The 25,448-nt window shown below is 39.8% G+C and overlaps 1 protein-coding gene and 1 pseudogene across 2 annotated transcripts; both read left to right on the top strand.

Annotated features, from left to right (window-relative positions):
• On the top strand, nucleotides 1-651 carry LOC149393855 (uncharacterized). Its single transcript, XM_089618190.1, has one exon. It carries the CDS (start codon nucleotides 1-3, stop codon nucleotides 649-651), a length of 651 nt encoding a protein of 216 aa, XP_089474316.1.
• A 21,011-nt stretch (nucleotides 652-21,662) lies between these two features.
• LOC149393854 (BURP domain-containing protein BNM2A-like) lies at nucleotides 21,663-22,884 on the top strand (annotated as a pseudogene). The gene is made up of 2 exons (XR_016299854.1): nucleotides 21,663-21,787; nucleotides 22,047-22,884. The product of XR_016299854.1 is annotated as a BURP domain-containing protein BNM2A-like (transcript).
• Nucleotides 22,885-25,448: the final 2,564 nt, after the last annotated feature.

Here is a 25,448-nt window from a genome sequence, read left to right as displayed (position 1 = left end):
ATGGAATGTTCAAAGTTTTGCAGGGATAGCGTAAACTCAATTAAAGCACACCGGCGTCAACTTAAAGGTACACCGAGGTCACCTGGGTGTCGAAAGGTAGAAGATACCACGATCTCATTCAATGAAGACGATACCAAAAGGCTATATGGGCCCCACGACGATGCTTTGATCATCGAACTCGAAGTGGGTAACTGCATAGTAGCCAGAATCTTGGTTGATGGTGGAAGCTTCGTAGATGTTATATTCAAAACCACTTTGGATAGAATGAACATCGAGGAAGCTGAAATTGAGCGCAAACCCAACCAACTATCTGGGTTCAATGGGGAAGTAACACCCTCTCTAGGAATCATTGAACTCCCTGTACGGACCGGAGACGTAAATCGGATGGTCGAATTTACCGTTCTCGACTGCCCGTCCCCATTCAATGCTATCCTCAGAAGACCTTGGATACATAGGATGAGGGCGGTACCGTCAACCTACCACATGTGCATACGATTTCCGACTCCCAACGGGATACAAGAAATCAGAGGGAGCCAAGAGGCATCCCGAATTTGTTATATGAATAATCACAAAAGAATCACCGAAAAGCATCAGCCAAAAGAAAACAATTCGGAAGGTCCATCTAGCGAAGAAACCAACGAAGGCCAATAGCAATTAATGGCCATTGGAAACGAGATCACCCATCCGTCTCCGATGGAAAATTCAGGGGAGAAAGACGACCCTAATACGGAGTCAATAATACAGATTCAGATCGACAGAACTGACCCCGAGAGATGCGTGGGCATCGGGGCCAAGGTGAAAGGGAATGTACGCCGAGAGCTGATAACGTTCCTGAAGAAGAAAAATAAGACGTTTGCGTGGACGACAGAGGACATGCCGGGTATAAACCTCGAAATCTCCGCACACCAACTCAACGTCGACCCCAGTTATAAGCCCGTAAAACAAAAGCGTAGGAAACTTGGCCCATAGAGGGCTAAAGTGGTGAACGAAGAAGTAGAACGCCTCTTAAAATCCGGTTTGATACGCTAAAATACCCCGATTGGCTCGCCAATACCGTCGTCGTAAAAAAAAAAGAACGGTAAATAGCGCGTATGTGTCGACTATACCGATCTTAATAAAGCTTGTCCTAAAGACAACTTTCCACTACCACACATAGAACGCTTGGTGGAAGCCACCGCCGGTCATAAAATCCTGTCATTCATGGATGCGTTCTCAGGATACAATAAAATCCTGATGCATCCCAATGATCAGGAAAAAACGGCTTTCACAACCGACAAGGGTATCTATTGCTATAAGGTGATGCCCTTCGGGCTCAAAAACGCATGAGACACGTATCAAGGACTAGTGAACAAAATGTTCGCCGACAAAATAGGAACAACGATGGAGGTTTACATCGACGACAAGTTAGTAAAATCGCTACGAGAAACAGACCACGTCTCACATTTAGAGGAATGTTTCAAGGTCCTAAACAGTTACCAAATGAAGCTAAGTACTCGTCAGAGAAGAGCGAGGACACCAAAAACCTGTGTTTTACATAAGTAGATCACTCGTTGACGCAAAAACAAGATATCCAGCAATGGAAAAATAAGCTCTGGCCGTCGTCACAGCAGCCCGAAAGCTACGACCATACTTCAAATCCCACTCGATAGTAGTAATGACCACTCAACCTTTACGATCATTTCTCCACAGCCCCAATCAATCAGGAAGATTAACCAAACGGGCCGTCGAGTTAAGCGAATATGGTATCGAATATCGCATTAGAACATGCGCGAAATCACAAGTTCTAGCCGATTTCCTTATCGAGCTCCCCGCAATTGAAAGCAAAACCACGACATGCGCTGGAATTTGGACCCTTAAAGTCGATGGTTCATCCACAAAACAAGGGGCCGGATTGGGATACATCTGGTATCGCCACATGGAGAAGTGATTGAACAATCCTTCCGCCTGGATTTCACTGCCTCAAACAACGAAGCCGAGTACGAGGCACTAATCGCAGGATTACGCCTAGCAAAGGCTGTGGGAGCGAAATCCATATCCGCTTTTTGCGACTCGCGCAGCTCATTGCGAATCAAATCAGCGGAGAGTTCGAAACAAGAGACGAGCGTATGGAGGCATACACACATTTAGTAAAAGAAATGACAAATCAATTTGAAAAATTCGAATTAACCCGCATCCCTAGAGGAGAAAACATCACAGCTGGCGCCCTCGCCGCTTTAGCTTCAACGTCAGATCCTACAATAAGCCGAATCATACCGGTCGAATCAATAAAACAATCTTCTATCACTACCAAAAACTCAAGCATAATGGTAATAATAGAAGAAGGGGACTGGAGAAGGGATATAATCAGATATATCTCCGAAGGCCATACCCCGACAGATAAGCAATTGCGCCGAAAGCTAATTAGCCAAAGCGCAAGATTCTCCATAATAGACGGAGTGCTTTTTAAAACACTACTACAAATATGGGCATCAGGTGCGACAAAAGTCGCACCTGATGCCCACCGAAGTCGCGCCTATTTTTCCGTGGGAAAGGAGGGAATTTGACTTTTGGGTTCGACATGTCGCACCCAATAGCCTACCCGCCAACTTATTGGGTGCGACCAGTCGCACCCAATACCCTTCCCGCCATAGTATTGGGTGCGACTAGTCGCACCCGATTCCCAATTTATTTAATTTTTTTTTACAAATATTAGAATTAGAATATAATATTATTAGAATTAGAAATTAATATTATTAGAATTATAATAGAATTATAATTAGAATTAGAAATTAATATTTCATATTAAAATATTTTTAATATACAAGCAACTAATACGAGTTTGTTCGCTAATATAAAAATATACAAGTGCAACTATTTTCGTTGTTACCTATAAAACTTATCTATAGAGGAATTTCCTCTTCCTCCAAATAAGTTGCCTCCGCGGCCACTACTGCTGCTTCCTCCTCGGCCATTGCCGCTACCGCTAGGACGATCACGCTGAAACTCCGCAGAACCTGGCAACGATATTGGCCATTTTCGTTCGGTTGTCTGCTTGCAATGCGGATAAACTCGTTAACCCCTGTTTTATACTGAGAGCTCAACCTCTCGTTCTCGGTAACCCAATCTCTACTTGGATTAGACATTGATTTCGCTGAACGAGAAAGACAACGAGAATTATTAATTAGCATTGAAAGTCCGATCTTACTAAAGGACCGAGAGCAAATTTAGAAGGAATGAGAGAGAGACTGTGAAAGGTATCTTATTTTTTTAAAATGGATTGTTGAAATTGTGGGAAAGATACTAAAGCGCCTCAAAATCCTGGAAAATGGATTGTTTTTGAAAATGGACTGTTTCTAGTGGATTTCGATTCTAATTGGTTCAAAACTCTACCGAAATTTTGGCAGAGTTTCCCCTATAATATTGTTAAACCAAAAACCTGCTAACTACTTTAAAAACATTTAAAATCCATCCAGAAACTATCATATTAATTAACTAAGTCCTAAACCGAGCCTCCGTGGCTCGGTCACAACATTTTATCAATATCTATAGTTTAAACAATTAACCAATTTCAATCTTAATTAAACTAACATTTAAAATTTAAAATTAGTTACATAACCAATTTCATTATTAAGTACAAATTGTTAACAATTAAACTACAAATTAATTAGTTAACTAAACTAACAACTTATAACCAATTTGATTTCCACTACAAATTAATTAGTTAACTAAACTAATTATAAACACTATATATATTAACAATTATAACTACAATAATTAATACATGTACTTATTAAACACAAATATACTTCATTCATTAAATTAACAAATTAATCAACAAGTGAATTAAATTAACTACTTATTAACCTAACATATTAACATACTTATTAAAATGTAATAACTAATTAGCATTTTTATAAACATGTGAATTAATTACATAAATAACAACTTAACAAATTTATTTACCTAATTTATGAACTTAACTAACTAATTACTATAACTAATCAATTAATTTAATTAACATAAATAACCACTAACCTTCACCGACGGGGCTGCGAGGTACAAGGCGCGGCAACGCGGAGGCGACGCGACGAGGACGGGGCTGAGGCGACGCGGCGAGGATGGGGCTGAGGCGACGCGGCGAGGACGGGGCTGAGTCGACGCGGCGAGGACGGGGCTGAGTCGACGCGGCGAGGACGGGGCTGAGGCGACGCGGCGAGGACGGGGCTGCGAGATGATGGCCGGGGCTGCCGAGGCACGACTAAAGGTCATAATTTACAAAAATAAAATAAAATAAAATAAAAAACATACCGAGGCTGAGAAGATAGTGGTCGGAGGTGGTCGTGGCGGAGGGATGGTGGTCGGAGGTGGTGATGACGGAGAGATTGTGGTGGTGGCTCGCGGTGGTGGCCCGCGGTGGTGGCTCGCGGTGGTGGCTCGGAAAAGAGAGAGCGAGGGAGATGGTGGTGGCTCACGGTGGTGGCTCGCGGTGGTGGCCTCGGTGGTGGCTCGCGATGGTGGCCTAGGTGGTGGCTCGCGGTGGTACCTCGGAAAAGAGAGAGCGAGGGAGATGGTGGTGGCTCACGGTGGTGGCTCGCGGTGGTGGCTCACGGTGGTGGGAGGGAGAGTCGCAGAGGGAGGGAGAGTCGCAGAGAGAGAGAGAGAGGGAGGGCTGTTGTTGTGAAGAGATGAAGAAGTCGAAGCTGTTTAAAAACAAACCCTAGTAATCAGGTGCGACAAAGTCGCACCTGATACTCGAATAGGTGCGACTAGTCGCACCTAAAAACATTAATAGGTGCGACTAGTCTCACCTGAAAGTAAAAAAAAAAAAATAAATACCACGTCAAACAAATGAAAAAAATGAGGGGGAGAAGTTGAGCGCTTATTTTTTGTAAGACTTTCAGGTGCGACTAGTCGCACCTGAAAGGTTTCAAAACTATTCGGTGCGACTAGTCGCACCCAATACCACTTAAAATCAGCGAAATTTTTTTCATTTTTGGAGCCCTTTGGGTGCGACAAGTCGCACCTGTTGCCCATTTAGGTGCGACTTTTAGGTGCGACAAGTCGCACCTAATGCCCTTCCACACCAGAAAGGCTTATTTGTAGTAGTGAAAGAAGTTTCTCCGGAATATACTTACGATGCATAGGAAAAGAGGAGTCCAAACGCATCCTTTCTGTAATACACGAAGGAGAATATGGGAACCACGCGGCCGGAAGAGCCCTAGCTGTTAAAATAAAAAATCAAGGGTATTTTTGGCCAACCATGGTAGCCGACTGTGAGCAACCCTCACGGAAATGCGACCAATGCCAAAATCACGCCCCGAATATCAAGCAACCAGCTGAGGAACTATCCTCCATATCCGCTACATATTCGTTTCTGAAATGGTCCATGGATATCGTCGGCCCCCTAGCCAAAGCACCTGGAGGGCTGAAATTCCTCCTTATCACATCAGATTATTTTTCCAAATGGGTTGAAGCCGAAGCATTCGTCTCAATAAGGGACGTGGACGTAAAAAATTTCATTTGGAAAAATATAATCTATCGACATGGAGCGCCACAAGAGATAATCACTAACAACGGCGCACAATTCATATCAAAAGAGTTCCGACGCTTCTGTACAGCAGAAGGAATCACTTTACGATTCTCGACACCCCGGTACCCACAAGGGAACGGACACGCTGAGGCTGCCAACAAAACAATTGTTAATAACCTGAAAAAGAAACTTGTAGCCAAAAAAGGGCGATGGGCCGACGAACTCCCTGGAGTGCTGTGGGCCTACCGCTCGAGTCCACGAAGGCCTACCAGAGAAACCCCATATTCTCTGGTCTACGGGGTCGAAGCAATATTGCCCATCAAGCACGAGATTCAGACAATTCGCACCATGTACGCGAATGATCACGAAGAAACTAACAACAAAATGCTGAGCGATTCCCTCGACTGACAGATGAAAGGAGAAACCAAGCGTTAACGCGCATGAATTTGTACCAACGATCAATCGCCCGATACTACAATAAAGGAATCAACTTCCGAGAATTTAACATTGGAGATCTCGTGTTGAGAAAAGTGTATCAGAACAGGGCCGAAGAAAACGCCGGCAAACTGGGAGCAAACTGGGAAGGACCATACCGAGTCTCAAGAATCCCACGAACAGGCGTCTACAAGCTTGAAACGCTCGACGGTATCCCGATACTCAGATATTGGAATATCATGAACCTAAAGAAATATTACTGTTAAAAAGTAATATCATAACAATCAAACTACGCAACGGCTTGATCCCAAACATGGGTACGTAGGCAGCCTTGTGACAAGGTTCAACCCCCACCTCACATAAACGAAAGAAACTTGGAACGAACAAGTTCGAGTCAGATCAATTTGCCAAGCATGATGGATTCAACCTACACCCGCAAGTGAACATGCCCAAGGCTTTGTTCATGCGTAGTGTACGATAAACCACTATAAACCTGACTCAAGAGCAAAGAAAGACTTAGAGTTTTGGTTCGAAAAACATATCATGTATAAGGCATAACCTGGTGGCATGCCATATACATAATCCCGATACGACTAGGGGTTCGACTGGCGATGGTCGGCACACATCATACAAATAAGTTGTCAATAAATAAACGCCATAGTAAATCAGTGCGTTCGTTCAAACACACGAACTTTAAGGTATCGGCAAAAGATAATTATGTACTATCTATTGAGGCCGTTATCAGAATAAAAACGCAAGCAAAATATGAAATAAACATCAATGACATTTAATAAAATCGTGAAATATGTTCGAAACAAGTAAAAAGAAAGAAAAAATAACAATGATAATAAAATGAAAAGAGTTCGACAAACTTGCCCACATAACGGGCCCAAAATAAATATGCCCAGGCAGGGTCCCGAAAACAAACTAATTATTTGAACTTGAAAGAGGTCAAGGCGAGTCTAGGCCGACTTATTTTTGGCGGGCTCGGCTTCCTTCAAGTTCTCCCCACCCTCGTCGATCGACGCGAGCACGGCCGCCGAACTGTCAAGCATCAAACCGAATTGGTCCACGACCTCAGAAGCCCCGGGCGCCGGCACGTCAGGAGGCGAGCGATCCTCATAGGGAGTGAACTCGAGATCTTCGGCCCCAGCGAGAGAAGGCAGGGGGACGCAGTCAAACTCGGCGTGAAGCTTCACCAGCTCGTCTTTAGCTTCCTGCAACTCGCCAGGGGCTTTGGTAATCTCTTTGTTGACGACCTCCTGGAAGATAGACGACGCTGCCTTGGCCTGGTCGAGGTTACGCATAATGGTCGTCCTCTTCCTCTTGGTCGTGACGAACTGGCGGTAAGCTATCAACGCCCCCTTGTACTTTGCCCCAGCGGCTTTCCTGCCCGAGCGAATGCCGTCGTCCTTGTTGGAATTGATCTAGGGTTTAAGAAAAAAGATTAAACGCTTCGGGAAGCGGCGGAATTTTAAAAAATTTCTTTTCAAGTAAAAACAGTTTTTACTAACCTAGACAAAGAGCAAGTACATGTAATTAAAAACTAATATGAGCTAGAAGTTTACTAACCTTTCTTGAAGCTTGAACTTTGAAGAAGCTTTTGGAAAGTTTGCAACGCTAGTCTCCCCTCGCAGCACGTCTCTCTTTCTTTCCTCGGCACCTCGAGCAACCGCGAAAGTTTCTATCACTAAATCACTCGAAATAAAGGAATTAGTGAGTGAGCACTTTTAAACACTACGACTTAAGAATGAGTCTTGAAGTCGCAGAGCTAAACACTAGGTCGAGTGAGGACCTAGGTGCCAAAACAAGAAAAATCGAAAATAAACTAGAGAGAGAGAGAGAGGAGTTTCGGCCACAATGTCTAGAGAGAGAGTCTCTCAATCTCTAACTTGTGTGGAATGAGAAAAATGAGAAGAATGAGGCTCCTATTTATAGGAGAGGTCTCACCTTCAATAAGGTAGTTTCCTCTTCTATAGAATATCACATATTCATGAGCCAATTTCCTCTTTTCCTCTATGATGCACTCGGCCAAGGTGGGCTTCATTAAGCCTTGGATTTGTTTCTTTTTTTGTTCCTTGCCTTGCTTCTTTCTCAACTTGGGCGCCTACCTCTTATTTCCCTTAGAGGAAATTTGTTTCCTCTTTTTCTTTTGGCAAGTATCTTCATACATTTATGCACAAAATATTCTCTCTATCTCTTGGGTATGTTGGGCGCCTATTGCCTTCTAGAAAAGGCTTCTAGAAGCTTTTCCATTTGTTCATGACAACATGAAAAAGGCCCATTAAGAATTTTCAATAAAATTCTTATGAAATGAAATTAATTCACGAGGCCCAATGATCAAGTCATGGCCGAGTGACATTAAGTCATCAAATGAACTTGTCAAAAAATTTATTGACATTCATTTCATCCTTTGTCTCAAAAGACAAAAATACCCTTTTGACTATTTTCGTTCTCGTTTTGACTTAGCTTCCAGTTTAACTATTCCTATCGATGTGATTCGTGACAGTGACCTCATGGACCCAAATGAACAAAGCTTGAGCTAAACACTTGGACTCAAAAGTTCACAAACCTTTTCCAAGTTTAGCTTAATGCCAACTGACTCCACTAAAGAGCTGACACTGAAAATCTCTCGGTTCAAATGAATTTGTTTTCTACTCAAGAATTCGACCTAATTATGACGAGCGGATCCACTGAATATTATCTATGTTTACCCTTCATGAATGTCATCAGCTAGTCGGGATTTACTAAATTACCATTTTACCCTTCTAGCTGTTATTTCCTCAACTCCTTTGTCGCTTGTGAATAAGTTAGGAACAATGTATTGACGAGGAGCTAACAAGTCACATTGTTTCATCCAAAAGAGTCAGGACTCAATTTGGACACTGGCCAGTTCATTTATTCATACTCCAAGGAACAGAGCATGAGGTGACATACATTGCATTTCAGCAATCTTGTACATGAATTCCATATCTATGAGAACTTCACAAAGTTACTCATGACATACTCACAACTTAGTACTTCACCAATAGGCCTTGTTCGGAATCACATAGTGAGTCCGAACTTTGACTTTCTCAAATGAGAATACTAAGGTGTGAAATGGCATGTCTCATTTCAGGATTAAGGTAAGCATGATGCAATTCATACATAGTGACTTCGAGACACAAGAGGTTAAATGGTTTGTTGTTATATTGTCTCTAGAAGTGCACTGGTCAATTCAGTACCTTCGGAAGATACCTAGAAGAACTATTGAGTCTCCAACTCTCAATGCCTCATAACCAGACATCATAGATTCTTCTAACAATCGTACTGAGGTCAATAGTCCTTTGACCCTAAGATTGCGAATATATCGTTTTAAGCAAACTACGAAGAGTTTGTTCATGCAAATCTACATTTGTCTCTTCGTAAGTTGTTAAGTTTGTTTATGGACTAAAAGACTAAGGTTTTATCATAAAGCTTCAAACAAAGAAAGAATGAATGAATGTTTCAACTTTATTAATGAATGAATAGGCAATTACAAGCAAGAGTCTTCACGAGACTTTATTACATCAAATGTACAAAATAAAGACTACAACTCTTCTTGTGGGCACCATTGACAACAGTCCTTAGCCGAACGGTAAGCTCGGTACAAGGAGCAATTTTCCGCCTTCTTGTTCTCCAGCTCGGCCTTCACCCGGTCCAGTTCGGATCCAAGGTTGCGATGGGAGGCCTCGGCCAGGTCAAGCTCATTCTTCAGGTCGACCCGCGTCCTCTCGGAGTCTTGAAGGCGATCTTCAAGGTCCTTCACGCGACGAGCATACTTCTCCGCCTCGGCAATGAGATGGTCCATTTGACCGAGAGAACCTCGACACTTCGTGAGCTCGTCCTCGGAGGCCTTCAGCTTAGCTCGTAACTCTTGGTTTGCGAGGGAGAGACGGTCGTACATCACCGCGTAACCGAGGAAGCCCTTGTTCAGCCCGGCCATGAACTGCAAAAAATGAGAGTTAGCCTTGAGAAAATTACATGGAAGCCAAAACAGGAAATCAAAACTTACTCGAGAACCCGCCGCGCTGACGGAACGATAGTAGCTTGCCACGTGCATCCTCGAGACCATCGGGAGCCGGTACTCGGGATTCACGTGGTTGCAAGAGCCGAGTACCGGCGGAGATCCCATGGTCTCGAGGAGCCGCGCTGACGGAACGATAGTAGCTTGCCATATGTCGTTTAAACGCCAGCTTGCAAGAGCCCGACGGAGATCCCTGAGGTTGGCCGGGCTGCGAGGTCGCCTGGCGGGATTGCTGGGCAGATCCCTTCACGATTTTCCCGCGATCTTCAGTTCGACCTTTCTTAGGGTCGTTCTGCTGTTGGGAAGCGCCCTCCATCTCCTTCCTCTTAATCTGAGAGGACGGGACCGCCGTGGACTTGGTCACAACGGTCGAAACCTTCGCGACTTCGGCACCAGAGGCCTTAACCTGAGCAGGAGAAGTCTTGGAGGTCTCGATCTCGCCGTCAAGCTCGATGAGCAGCGTGGCCGGAGGCTGCACGACTGAGAGCTCTTGGAAGCCAGAGGCAGAGGGTGGTGCCGTCGGAGCGGAAGAGGTAGCCTTCTCGGCCGACCCGAAAGAGGCTCCGGTCTCACTGGCCGCTCTGAGAGCCTTCTTTTTAGCTCGCCAGTCAACATCCTCGTTATTCATCTTGGACGAGGGGGAGAGGTCGTCTGAAGAGTCGTCTAAGGAAAGATAATTTTTTTTTATGAATAATAACGCAAAATAGAAGAAGAATACGAATCCCGAATGAAAGACCGACCTGAAGAAGCAACGGACCAAAGACCGGTTGCCACAAATCGGGCTTCGGAAAAAGATTTCCAAGACACCTCACAGGCACGCAGCTTCTGGACCTTAAGATCGAACGCGTCCGACGGGAAAACAACGATCTTCTCTACAAAAACAAACAACAAAGCATCATTTCGCTGTAGGCATGCACTAGCCAGTTCGCAGATCGCCAGAAAACCCCCTCCCTAATTACCATAGTCCGTCTTCCACGGAACGGACAAACAATTCCTCACCACCTCGACCGTCTTTTCACTGACCTCGAAATAGAAGTATTTCGAGCCCCAGTTCTTGTCCTTGCCTGGGAGGTCGGTAACTATACCTTGACGAGGTCGGTTCGCCAAGTAAAAGCGCACCGAGTGGTGCTTCGAGTTGCGCTTCGTGACCAATAGACGGTGGAGATCGTAAATATCTAAAGAGATTCCAGCCTCTTTAGATAATAGCAATAGCGCCATCACTTGGCGCATGAAGTTCGGACACATTTGGGCGAACTGTAAACCCAGAAGGTCATAGAACTCGATGAGCAGCCGGGGAATAGGGAAGCGCAGCCCGCACTCTTCGAAAAATACCTGGTATGCTCAAACATACCCAGGGATGATTCGATCGGCGGACTGGCCTCCCACTTTCACCCTCAGCCCATCGGGGAAGTTGTATCGCTCCCCCATATTGGCGAGATCGCGCTTCGTCAGTGACGACGGCGATGATAATTCGCTGTTGGGATCATCGCTCTTCTTGTCGGACGACGACATTTCTTTTCACAAGGACTGGTTCCAAAGAAGGAAAAGCAGAACCTGGGGGTCAACTAAACCTAGAAAGCCCAGTAGCCACTAATATAACAGAAGGAAAATGAATCTCGAGAGTTTTCACAGCCAAAAATGGCAAAAGCAAAGAAATTCAAGAAACGCAGAAGAAGAAAATGAAGAACAAAAAGAAGAAGAGAAAGTTGCGATTTTTACCTCTGAGATGTGAATGAATTGATATTAATGAGAGAAATCGAAGGGTCACAGCTTTATTTAAACGTCAAATCAATGGTTGAGAATCTCGAGAAGATCGCTATAATTAAAAAAATCTTTGAGTTATCGAGGCACGAACGTAGCGACACGTGTCCTTGACGCCTACTCAAAAGTAACCGAAAGGTAGAAATACCCGAATATTTCGTCAAATTTCAACCAGATTCTGAAAAATCTCGGTTCGACAAAGTATATTCTCTATTATTATCTTATAATATAGAAGATACTGGGGGACTGATTGTGGGAGTGGATATCGTCCCCTTCCACTAGGCAAGTTGGACCGACTAAGCCCAAGGTAAGTTCGGCCCAAAGGGGACTCAGGATAAACGTCAGTTCGGCCCAAAGCCCAGTTCGACCTAGAGATCCTAGGCGCAAGCGAGATCGGCCCAAGACAATAGTAAGGAATCTCATCAAAGGACAAATCCCAACTCGACTCGGGCCCGTAAATCTTCCTGGACGGTCCCGCCAATTAATTCAAACGAATGATCATCTAAGAAACGGTCAAATCGCCTAAAGGTGGGGGGGGCATACGCGAGATCGAAGGATCGAAGACCAGTTCTGCTCGTACACGTATCGATCTGAAGAAACAGGAGAGTCAGCGAGCTAGCTATAAAAGCTCACTCCATTTTCATTTTACGCCACTAAAATTTTGGGGGAGATTGCGCTATATTTTTCTATATTCATTTGGAGTTTTTCTGCTCATTTTCAAACATTTTCCTATTCTTGTAAGTTTTATATTCGATATTCAATAAAAAGGAATTTCCTTTCGCTCTTTCTGTATTTAAATTCTTATTATCTATTAACTTCTTTCCGATTTCGGTTTAATCTTCATAATCGGATTCTGAGACCCTTAACTCATATAAATAAATATACGAGACAATTCGAATAAATCTGGTATAGATTGTTGGGACGAGAAATTGGTTCAACAGTTGTTACATAATAAATCCAAGCAAATTTTGTAATTAATACCTAGCATTTTTTCTCTGAAAAGGACCATTCTATTAAATCCACCATTCTAGTTTATTTCACCAGCGACTAAAACCACAGCAGCGGAGGCGAAAGCAATCATCTTCGGAATTGGCAAAGCTCCAGAGTTGGGATATCGCAGGATTGAAGTTTAGTTGGACTGTCAACACTTAGTCTCGCTGATCGGTTGATGGAGATTTTCTTAACTAAAGAAAACTCGCACGACGCAAGCGTGTGTGTCATCAAGTAATAGAGTACAAAGAGCACGGATATCGATCCCACAAGGATTCAAGACGATTTTCGATATAAAATCACTAGTTTTTCTATACAAGTTATAAAAAAATAAAAAAAAAAATAAAAGTTTTTTTTATTTTTTATTTTTTATTTTTTTTTTATTTTTTATGATTTGGAGAACAAAATGAATTTAAAGGCAAAAGTAAATAAACATGATTAACAAACATTCAAACACAAGAATAAAGCAAGGGGCGGGATTTCGTGAATTTAATGATTTGCTCGGTCTTGGTACGATTTTAAGCTCGGGGTTAAGAATAGAAATTGTAATATACAAACTTTTGCAACGCTCGACTTGTGGATTTGAATAAAATAAACGAGCTCCCGTTTGTTACAATTATGTTTTGAGTGAATGATGGACGTATAAGTTTCCCGAGTTAATTTAAAATATATTAAGGTAAGGAAAAATCTCGGAATAAATAAAGGAATTATCGAGTTTATCTCGACTAATAAATTATTTCCGAGGAAATATTCCGGAAATTAATTTAAGAAATAAATTCTCAAGGACGAGAATTAATTCCGAGAAACCTTAAATATATTTTAATTAATTTAGAACGAACGAGAAAATTCTCGGTTCGAATCATATAATTATAACCCTTCGGTTATGGATTTAATTAAATAATTATATGAAGAGGACTTGGTTGTAATGATTTTTTAAGGGACCCATTTGAAAGAAAACAAGAAAAAGAGATTGGTTTGTGAAAATTAGGATAAGGATTGAGCTGCCACGTGGAAATCTTATCCTCTCTCCTCTTTCTTTCTTCTTCGAGTGCTATATCTTCTCTTCTTTTTCTTCACTCACGCGAGCTTCACCTGCAAAGAGTAACAAAGAAAAAAGAAAAAAATTCAAGCAACAAAAGCTTGCTCGGCCATCATCACCGATCCTCTTCACTAGCACTCGACCTCAACGTCTTCTCCCTTTCTTCTCGTCGAGCGTCATCATCCTCCAGCCGAGCTCTCCTCCGCGCGCGCCACCTGAGAAGAAAGACGAGGTCGCTGAGAGCCACGTCGACGCCGGAGCAAGAAAGAACGCCGGGGAAGGCGTGGTGACTCACCGGGGAAGCTTATATCACGGGTTGAGGTGAGGATTTCATCTCCTTGGTTTGATTTGATTCTAGGGTTCATAGGGTCAAAAATTGGGGGTTTTTGATCCGAGATGAAATCTGAGTTTTTGGTTGGTTTTGATTGTTCATTGAGCTTGATTGGTGATGACTATGAGATGAATTTGGTGATTGAAAACGAATTTCTTGGATTGAGTTTGATTTTGGACGAAAATGAATATGTTTCGGACATGGTGATAAAACGGACGTGGGCAGTCCGATGTGTTATGAGTTTATATTTGTTAGTATTTTTCCTGGAAAGTAGATGTTATGGGCTTTCTAAAATGACCAAGAACGTAATAATCCGTGGAGTATTGAAAGAGTTATGAATTTTTGAAATCTGGTATTCAAAGCTGTGAACTGCTGAATTCCAGAACAGCGACCCAATATTGCGGGCTGTTTTAGAGATAGCTATTCTGCTCATATGTAGGCTTATAATATATCGTTAGAAAGGTACGGAAGTTAGTTACGTTCTGAAACTGGAATCGTTGGATTTCGAGTTGTATAGCTCGAGTTATGATGCATTTTTCAGTCGCTGTTCAACCAGTCCGATTATGTGCAAATTTTGATTATGTGTTTGAATCGGGGACTTAGAGTCGAGAGTGTGCAATTGTTTGTGTATGTTTGGTATCGACGAGAATATGATGTGCCTTGTGTTTGAATATGGATACGAGTGTTTGCGCTCGTTTGGTTGTAAGATTGCTCGTTGTGTCTCCGGAATTTTTTTGGTTGTGTGACTTGCTTGGGTCTGGATTTTGAATAGAGTGTTTCCGGGCTCGTGAAATTGTCTCGAGAAATTTAGTTTTGATTTCGGAAATTTATGTGAGCTTGGAATCATGTATTTGACTTGTTATCGGATTACGCGAAAGGGATTACAGAATTAGACGGACGAGCGGGAACAGACAGAGTCAAAGGCAACGAAGCAGGAATTTGAAGTTTCGAGGAAAATGTTATCGATGTTAAAACTCGATTAACTCTTCTTTTGACGTTTCGACAAGTGTCAAGTATCACGGAGAACGTGAAAAGCAAGACATCGCTGGAAGTTGTCGAACTTTCTGTCGAGCTGTTCCAGGTAAGTGTGGAGACATAAGTCAACTACTTACCAAGGGAATAATCCTGTTTACGTGCATTTACGTGTTAATAATAATAAAGAGTAGGAAAAGCCTTAAAAGACACAAACATCAAAGATTAAGGCTTCGGCCACTCTTTATGGAAAATTTAGTTGGGTTTATACCCATAGGTTCAAATGCTAACTTGAACCAGCCACGTTGCTACTTTGTTGTAGTTAGATCCCTCTGCTAACCATAGAGTTTGGCTAGATCAGAGGTGACAGGAGAGCATGTTGGACTCTCGGATTCGAGCCGAGGGTAGAAGTACCAGGAGTCACGTCCCGAGTATTCAATCTAAAACACTTAACGAGCATGAAAGGGAAACCATAATTCTTTCGGGATTTATCTCGAGACGCTCTCCTGTTTGTAATTAGTTGTATACTCTATAAGCTAGAGTATCCAAATAATAAATAATGTTGTCGGTGGTACCCACGAGTTCCGACTCGTGTTGAGGACTAAGACGGTCCTGATGGCGCTGAGTACTCCACGGGAGCTGCTGAGAGCACCCCGTTCTTGCAATGGGAAAGGTCGCCCCGGCGAGCCCATTTGCTATGTCATGACGCATGTAGCGCCGGCGCCCAAACGAAGATGGTACCACTAGTGGATCCCAGACAGTCTTAAAACTCTAAGCCACTGATGACTACTGCTCGAAGTCTGAGGTTGGCTTCTTGTCATTCCAAGGGTTATAGCAGTGGATGTTGTATAACCTTGTGGAATGACAAGTGATAGCGTAGAGCGAGGCCCCGCGTTAGGCATGCTCTTGAATCATATGCATCTGCATTCTGCATTTTTATGTGTTTATTTGCACGTCACATGGCATTAGTTGTTTTTCTTTTCCTAAGTTAGACTCCCACTTACTGAGTCAATCGACTCATAGTTTTATGACCCTTGGTAATGTAGATAAGGGAAACGCTTGTAAGCGGAAAACAAGATCGAAGACCGAGACCGAGCACGTATTGCCTTGACCTATGGGCTATGGGGTTTCTTAACCGGGGGTTAGTGTCTTTTGTTAAAACGTTCCGGAACGTATTTGTATAGGAGTCGCTATAAGACTCTAAGTTATAAAAGCGAAAAATTTCCCCGGATTTTCGCAAACTATTTGAATATATAAAAGTATTATGATCTATTGTTTAATATGAAAAATATGAGAGTTGATCGGTCGCGGCTCGTGGGCGAGCTGTCGCTCGCGGGTCGTGACAGAAATACTTAGTCTCAATCCCTCTAAAGCATCCGCTAATCTCTCTCGAGTTTTTAGGGACCTAGCTATTTGACGAACTTACACCTCTCGGTTTGGATTCTATTAAAACAAACAACCGCATTTAGCCTGGGATTATAATCAACTACATCTACCCCTTAGTCTTTCTATAGCTCTAGTTAGGTGAATAATAGGATGGGTAAAGCTCACTTTTTTTATTATCTCTCGGTTTCTAAAATCGTCTATGATTCACTAATTAGGTAACTAATCTAATTAGAGCTAACACACAACCCATAACTCATAGATTTTCACTCTCAAACCCAACTATGAAGCACAATTCTAATCTAAGGATTGACCAACCAAACTCAAATCATTAACTACATCGCACCTCTCTAACTATTTAGCTAGTCATGGTTATGAATAAATAAAGCAAAATATAGATGAGTAAAAGAAGCAAAGTAAGGAACAAAAAGTAGACATTGAATGCTAAACTCAACAATCAGCAATAAATTATATTAAACTCAACCACCAACTTCAATATTCAACTTCAACAAAGCAATAACTTTAAAACTAATAATATTCAATGCTCATAACATAGAAGAAATCGACACTAAAATAAATGAGTTCAAAAGCACACAACAAAGTAAATGAGTTCATAACAACAATAACTAAAATAAAGAAAGAGATAAGAGTGAACTATTGGAGAGGGTGTCACTTCACTCCTTCTTCTTCACTCCAAAGCTCAAGAACAAACTTCTTCCAAAACCTAGTTTTTCCAATCTCTCTCTAGAAAAATAATCTCTCCCCTTAATGGAGACCTACAGTGATATAAGGCCTCTCAAGTAGTGTTTTCGGAGCCATTTTGGGCCCTTGGATGAGATCCAAGGATCAAAATTAGCTAAAAAGACGAGATGGGAAAAGCTGGAAAACTATGTGGCACGCCGCGCCACTTGAATTGAGCGTTGCGGTAGTTAAAAATTCACAAAGGCGTGTCGCGCTTTTATATTTGGAGCGTCGTGCCGAGCTGGATTTTTTGAAGGGGCAGCGCGCTGTGGACGTGCGTTGGCTCCTCGGACATACTGTCCAACAAATATACTTCCGGACGCGGCGCGCCAACCTCAAGACTCGAGTTTCGATTTTTCGTGAAGTCCAAAATACCCCTGTTTAGCTCATGAATGCTATTTTATCTTCATGACTCTCCAAAACTCTCTGTTTGACTCAAAAACTTGAAAATACACTAAAACTACACAAAATAACATCAAACACACTAAGAACAAGCTTCGATTCTCATCTAAAAAGCATAGATAAGTGCGAATAAATCTCACCTATTATCATCGGTCAGGAACATACAGAGTCGACGGAGGTGGGAATGCTGGTGGAGGAAATCAAGAACCTTCGTTACCGATCTGAGGATATCCGTTTTTGTTTTATTTCTCGAAGATGTAATATTCCGGCTCATAAGTTGGCCAAATATGCCACCATTGTTAATTCTGATGTTTTATGGGTAGAACAAGCTCCCCCTGGTTGTACTGTGACTTAGAGGCAGATATGCCAAAGCAATGAAAGATCAGTATTTTTTTTCAAAAAAAAAAAAGTATATTAGTAGTGTTGAAAATAATTTAGCATTAATTTGAAAATAATTCTACTTAATTACCAAAACAATAATTACTTAATGTTATTTAATATTTTTACGTCTCTCTCAACAATAATCATATCGGTTACACAACCATTAACTTGAGGATAGATTAATATATTTATTTATCTTTTAACTTGAGAATAGATTACAACTAAATTTGTTAATATGTTTTCAATTTTTTCGTATGCATTATAAGCATTTATTGCTTTAGAAAATAGAAAAATTAGTCGATCTAAGCCACATCAAACGTTGCAATTGTAATCTAGCCAAAGTTTCGTTTAATTTTCGAATCTAGCCAAATTTGATGACGTGTCATATTTATGTAATATGGTATTTACTATATTAGCCTTGGTTTGGTTTCAAAAATACTAGCCCACGTTTTGAAACTTGGTTTTGTAGCCGAATTTGTTATATTCGGTTTATATTTAGAATTTTAAAAAAAATTCTATATTTGGCAAAGTTGGTTATTGAGCGTTTTTTTTCTTTAATGAACATTATAGCCGTGTAAGCAAATACAGTGTGAATGTTCGTAAATTTTTGTTAATCTCCGTAGCTTTGTTAATTTCTGTTAATTACGGTAAATTTACATATGTGCAGGTAGAGCCAATTTCTTTCATTTCCTTTAATACGGTATTTTTGTTTTCCAAATTTATTTTCTAATTTTGAACGGGATTTTATCATAAATACGTGTATTCATTATCCAATTTGACTTTATTCAATCAAATAAATATTTCCTTTCCCTTTTAATTATATAACCGAATTTCCTATTATGAATTCAAAAAGCTGAAATTAAATTGCTGAAATTATAGCCGTGTAAGCAAATACAGTGTAAATGTTTGTAAATTTTTGTTAATCTCCGCTGATTTGTTAATTTCTGTTAATTATGGTAAATTTTTTGTGCATTTATTGCATTAAATTTTCTCTTTTAATTACATCACCGAATCTCCTATTAAATTAGCTAAATATCCAATTAAATTGCAAAAAATTTTGAAATTAATTGGTTGTATACAATTCAAACCGGTCAAACGTGGGCTAGTGTTTTGATCAAGTAAGTATAAGAAAAATGGTAAATTAGATATTTTATATCCGTAAATTTCAGTAAATGGCTAGATTATAAAATATACCGAATGTTGGCTAGATTCCAAAAATCATGTTTCAAAATGGCTACGTTACTAGTTTATCCTAGAAAATATGTGTGTACTTAAAGTCTTAATTTCTTTGAATTGTATGCAATTTCAAAAGTTTGAATTATGTAACTATATCTTTTATTATCCATTGATTACATACATATTACTTTTCAAGGAGATTTTTCAAGCCCTTATTTATTTATCATGCATCGCCTTTATGTGTTTAGTTAATTTTTTTGAGTATATAGTAGTGGTGGTTTTGACGTAGGTTTGATGCTTGCCATCATTTACAATGGTGAAAAAAAAAAGTTCTATAATGTTTTTCGAAATCCAATTTTTTGTATAATTGGACAATGATCCTATTTGTCTCTGCAACGAAGTAGTGAGGACAAATTCAACAGTTAAAGATCCCAAACAGAAATTATTACTAATTAATTAGTAGGAATTTGATAGAACTTTTTATTTATGCAAAAAAAAAAAAAATGTAATGTGATTAGAGATGGCATTACTACCTGATCTTCGTTTATCTGCCCGTTATCCGATTTAAGCAGATCTAATCATACTCGTTCAAAATAGGTAAACGGGTTATACCCGTTAACATTTAAACAAGTTTGCTAGTTTTTTAGTTTTTACCCTAAAAATTAATTTACAAAGCAAATCCACTTGAAATTTTTTTCCCCCCGCATATTAGTCCTCCTAATATATATTCCCAGCTTTCGTCTTTGGGTATAAGAAACTTTTACCCGACCCATTATATTTTTTTATATTAGATACTTTCCGACCCTTTAAATTGTGTGTATTGTAACTGTGAATTTCAATTTGCTTTGGAATTCTCACTTTAAATTGTATTTTTATTCTGATACACTTTTGACAATATGAATGTGCTCCATTTTTTAAACAAAAAATTGACTACGTAAGCCACCTAAACTATAGGAATTGTAAATTAGCCAACATTTGGTAAATAATTTGTAAATAGCCAACTTGCATACGTGGCAGCCAATTAACTACCTAAAATATATGTTTGGTTGTGTTAAATAAGGCTTTTATTAATTTGTTAATAAGTTTACTTGGTTATTTACAAGAAATTAACCAAAGGTGGGCTGAATATCAATCCACTATATCCGTGTGGCTATATAACTTAATAACCCTTTTTTAAATGGTACCAATAATACGGGAATTAGGTCCCACAGAATCCCATATGGATTTTTCCACTTCCAAGATGGTCTCAAAATTTATTTAACAAATTGTTAAGTACTTAAGTCACTAAAAATTTGTGAGTTACTAAATAACCATTTTTTTTGTTAATTATATGTAAATAGTTATTCGGATGATGTGTTATCATTCGACAATTCGAATATTTCGTAATATATATATATATATATATATATATATATATATATATATATTGCTTTGTATACTAAGTAAATTTGGGTATTCATGTAAATTTGACTATGAAAATAAAAGATATGATTATTTATTTATAATTAATGAAAAGATGGTTATACAGCAATTTTATTATGTTTATAAGGTTATATACGTGCCTAGTTGTTATTAATTGGGTGTAATTGTCAACTAGTATGGTCCCACGAGAGGGTGTTGGTTTGAATTAATATTGTAACAATAATGATACTTTATCTAGATAATGCTAAATAAAATAAAAGGTTTGTAACTAACCAAGTCATCTTAATGTTATTAATGTTTGAAATTTAGTGAACGTTTAGAAAATTATGGAAAAATAGCTAAATATATATGGCAATTGGGGTAATGGGTTAAAATTTAAAAGTGTCCTTAAATCAATTTAGTGTTTTTTTTAATCTAGATTTGTCACTTTCTCTCTTCTACTTTTTTTCAAATATTTTTTTTTCATCAAAACTTCAGAAATCCATATATATCTCATATAAACTCGAATTTGGGTGATCCCAAATCCTACGGATTCGTGGCGCCGAGATCTTAGAAAATAGACCCATTGTGTTGGATGGAAAATAATTTTTAATGCCAATGGTGAAGAAAAATCACATTACTGCCTTAGATATGGAAATAACTGATTTTTTTTTAAATATATAGAAATTTATCGAATATTTATGGAAAAGTCATTACAAACACATGTAAACATGACCATTAAACATGATTTTTCATTAAACTCAATGGATCTATTTTTGAAGATCTCGGCACCACAAATCCGTAAGATTTGGAATCACTCAATTTCGAGTTCATATGAGATAGATATGAATTTTTTAAGTTTTATGGAAAAAAATGTAGGAAATAAAGTAGAAAAGAGAAAGTGACGAATTCAAAACCTGACGAATTTAAATATCTAAGATCATACAAATAATTTTTATTAGTTATCACTTATACCACATAAGCTGTTTGGCTATTTTTCAAAATGTATGCAAACGTTCGCTATTTTCAAAACATGAATATTTTTGTTGGCTATTAAACTACAGTGCCTATAAAATAAACAGAGACTAATAACAAAGGGGAAAAAAAGAGTAAAGTGTGAATTGGAGTGAACATTTTTCAAAGGTGGAAGAAGGGGTGGCTGATTGAAAGAAAATGGGAATCACAGAAGGTTGGAAACTCTTGCTTCATCTGCTAGTCCTGGTAAAACTCAACAAAAAGTCATTTAATACGTTTTCCATTTACTTGTTCTCTTTTAAAGTCACTAGATATATGGTTCAGGATATTTCAGTTTAATTTCAAGTATTTAATATCTAGAGATCTGGGTCTTGTTTATTTAGTCTCAAAAGTTTTCAACCTTTGTTCGGCTTGGTGTGATTTTCTCAATTTTGTCCTGATGTTTTTTTTTTTGTTTTTTGTTCTTTTACATGGTCTAATGATATTGTATTCTCTGTTTTTTCAGTTCATTCCTCTACATGTTCAATCCATAAATAGTCCTGAAACGAAACCTGTTGGTGTTGAAGAGTATCAATTGAATGACCATCATTCCAAAACCACAAAACCAATCCACAAACCCCATGGGTCACATGGAGTCCAACATAATGGTCTTATTCACCTTAAAAGACCTGAAACTAGGGCAAACCATCCCGGTCTACTTCCCCAAGAAAGACCTAAAAAGAGCCCCTAAATTCATCCCAAGAGACGAAGCTGAATCGATCCCTTTCTCGTCGGAGAAGCTCCGCGAAATCCTGACCTACTTCTCGTTCGCCCCGGATTCCCCTCAGGGCACGGCCATCGCGGAAACCCTAACCCAATGCGAGGCCCGGCCCATCGAGGGTGAGACCAAGGCCTGCCCAACCTCCCTCGAGTCCATGCTCGACTTTGCCAGCGGATCCTTCGGGCCCCACGAGCCCATCACCGCCGTGACGACCTCGTTTCTCACGGAGGACTCAAAAACGACGTTCCAAAACTACACCGTGTCTCAGGTCCTGAGGGAGATCCCTGCGCCGAAGATGGTGGCGTGCCACACCATGCCCTACCCGTACGCCGTGTTTTATTGCCACTACCAAGAGAGCGAGAGCCGGGTTTACAAGGTGTCGCTTGAGGGCGACAAGGTGACGTGGCTGAGGCCTTGGCGGTGTGCCACATGGACACCACCAAGTGGAGCCCTAACCACGTGTCGTTTCGCGTGCTAGGGTTTGGGCCCGGGACTCTTCCAGTTTGCCATTTCTTCCCCGCCGAACACCTTGTGTGGGTCCCGTCGTCGCCGAGTTCTTCAGCGATCTAGTTAGTGATCAAACATGGTGATGTGGGGAACTTAATTTGACAACATCTTTATTTATATTTTAATATAAAATTAAAATATAACTTTTATTAAAGAAGGCTACTCAATTGTGTTGTGTAAGTGTCCTTGCTTGCTTTTACTGATTCTACTATGAATCTATAATATCAAATTCAGAATAATGTGGTTAGTTGTTTCCTCGCTAGCATTGTTATTAAAAGAATAAATTAATTAAGGGGCAGTTAGCTTGGTTCAGTTGTAATCTCAAACATATTTCGGAAGTCTTGGGTTTGAGTTTCATGGACTGTAAAAATACATGTTCGCTTATATGTGGATGATTTATCTTCTTTCAATTTAATACTCATAGACTAAATAATGTAATATTGCCCAATATATAGTGTCACATGTGTTTGCACTGCTAATATATCATGTAATTTTGATCAATAATGTCACTTCTAAAAAATATAAAAATAAATTACAATTAACATATAATTAGAATTTTTTTTTTTTTTTGCTCTTAGTTTGACATGTTTTGATTTATAAATTATGCCATTATCTTTTCCGATAGTAATCTAATCTAGGTAATATTTTAAGAATTATTTAAGTTATTTAAGAAATTCATATTAAGATTATTTATTAACAAATATTATCTTAAATAAAAAATAAGATTATTAGACTATTTATCATAACTGATTAAAAAATATATATATATAAACGAGTATATTATCATATGTTTTAGAAAGTTTTTCTGGAGTATTGAACAGGAAATTACATAACTAAAAAGTATTAACCAGAACAATCCAAGTGATCATGATCACCAGATCACATTTAATTCAAGACGTCATTACATAACCGAAGTATAGAATACAGATTAAAGACAACAAAAACTCTTAGAGAAAACATATCAGGGAAATCACATAATTAAACCAAGATTCAGCGATCACGTGGACTGCAGCCTCTGATGCTTCGAAGTATGGCTGTGGTAAATAAAAGCCCTAGACTGAACATTAAAGGCCTTAACAAAAGGACCTCTGAGCCCGAAGAGACCACACGTTCAAGACCACACCCAGCTGGCAAGTCTTGATGATTGTCAAAAGTTAGCTGTGCCTTAGCCACGGTTCGAAGTAAGTTAGTCTATTTGTAAGCTAAACTCAATTACGATTTATAAGTAGTTAAGGCAGCATTAGGATTAGTTAGTAGGCTGATGTAATTATACTTGCTCTAGCCGTTAGAAGTCAGTAGTTCTAATTCTCGACAAAAATGAAACACATAGAGAGAGAGAGAGAGAGAGAGAGAGAGAGAGAGAGGGATTTTGGGAAAGAGTTTATCGAGTATAGTTCATGGTCATCTTCATTTTCTTTCTTAGGTAATAGTTCTCGGATTGTGAGATCACCAAGGGTTGAGTGTTCGTACGGTTTGTAAAGACTTCGATCATAATGCAAAGAATTTCAGGAGGGGAATTTCGGGGACGGAGACGATTTCCGAACCTCGCCAACAAACTTTGTGTGTTCGTGTGGATTGTGCGCGCTCAGTGTGTTGTTTGTTGTTGGGAAATGGGGTGAGTATACACTCGCTCCGAAACTCGTTGCTGGTAATCAGGCTAAATAAATATAGATATGACTCCAGTTGGTAATAATCGAGCCAAATCTAATACAGCTTTGATACCATCGGGCATAGTCTAACTTGCTTTATTTTTGTGTTGATGGTCGGATTGGATCTAATTTGTTCCGAATCCGAGTCTAACTCGCCTTTATTTCTCTGTTGATGGTCGGATTGAATCTAATTTGTTCCAAATACGATTAAACAAGTATATATAGTTTTCATTCACATCATATCTAATTAATTAATGAATATGGAAGAGAACAATAAAGAAAAATATTCAACTTCATAATAAACTAACGATGTGGGGTCCTGACACTACTACAAATGTTGGATTCTACAACCCATATTGTACAATGCTTACGGCTAAGTGTTGTAGAAACTGGAGATTCTACAACACTTAAAATAAGCGTTGTAGAAACTGGGTGTTTCTACAACGCTTATGGCTAAGCGTTGTAGAAGCTTGGTGTTTCTACAACGCTTATGGCTAAGCGTTGTAGAAGCTTGGTGTTTCTACAACGCTTACTATAAGTGTTGTAGAAGCTTGGTGTTTCTACAACGCTTACTATAAGTGTTGTAAAATTTCACCATATTTCAGATCTCCCACAACGCTTAGACTATCCGTTGTAGAAGCCTCGCCGCGGCGACGTGTTTTTCTCGCCGCGGCAAGAACTTTCTACAACGGATAATCTAAGCGTTGTAGGATTAGTGAAATTTAATGGACCTTGCCGCGGCGAGAAGAGTTCCAGAAAGCCTTTTTTGGAGAAGATTTTCGTGCCGCGGCGAAGGCTATCTCTCGCCGTGGCGAGAAAATTCAGGGCTTACATTTCAGTAGCCTCGCCGCGGCGAGAAATAGTCTTCGCTACGGGGAGAGTTCTACAACGCTTACTCTAAGCGTTGTAGAAGCGTTTTAAAACCTAAAAATTTAAATTTTTTCAAAAGGCCTGCCGAATTTCAGACTTAGTCAATTTTTCTTCTTCATTC

This window comes from Urtica dioica, chromosome 6, assembly GCF_054948205.1.
Source record: "Urtica dioica subsp. dioica isolate 48M chromosome 6, U.dioica_male_clone48M_v1_H2, whole genome shotgun sequence".
Lineage (NCBI taxonomy): Eukaryota > Viridiplantae > Streptophyta > Magnoliopsida > Rosales > Urticaceae > Urtica > Urtica dioica.
This window is presented reverse-complemented; position numbering and strand designations above follow the sequence as displayed.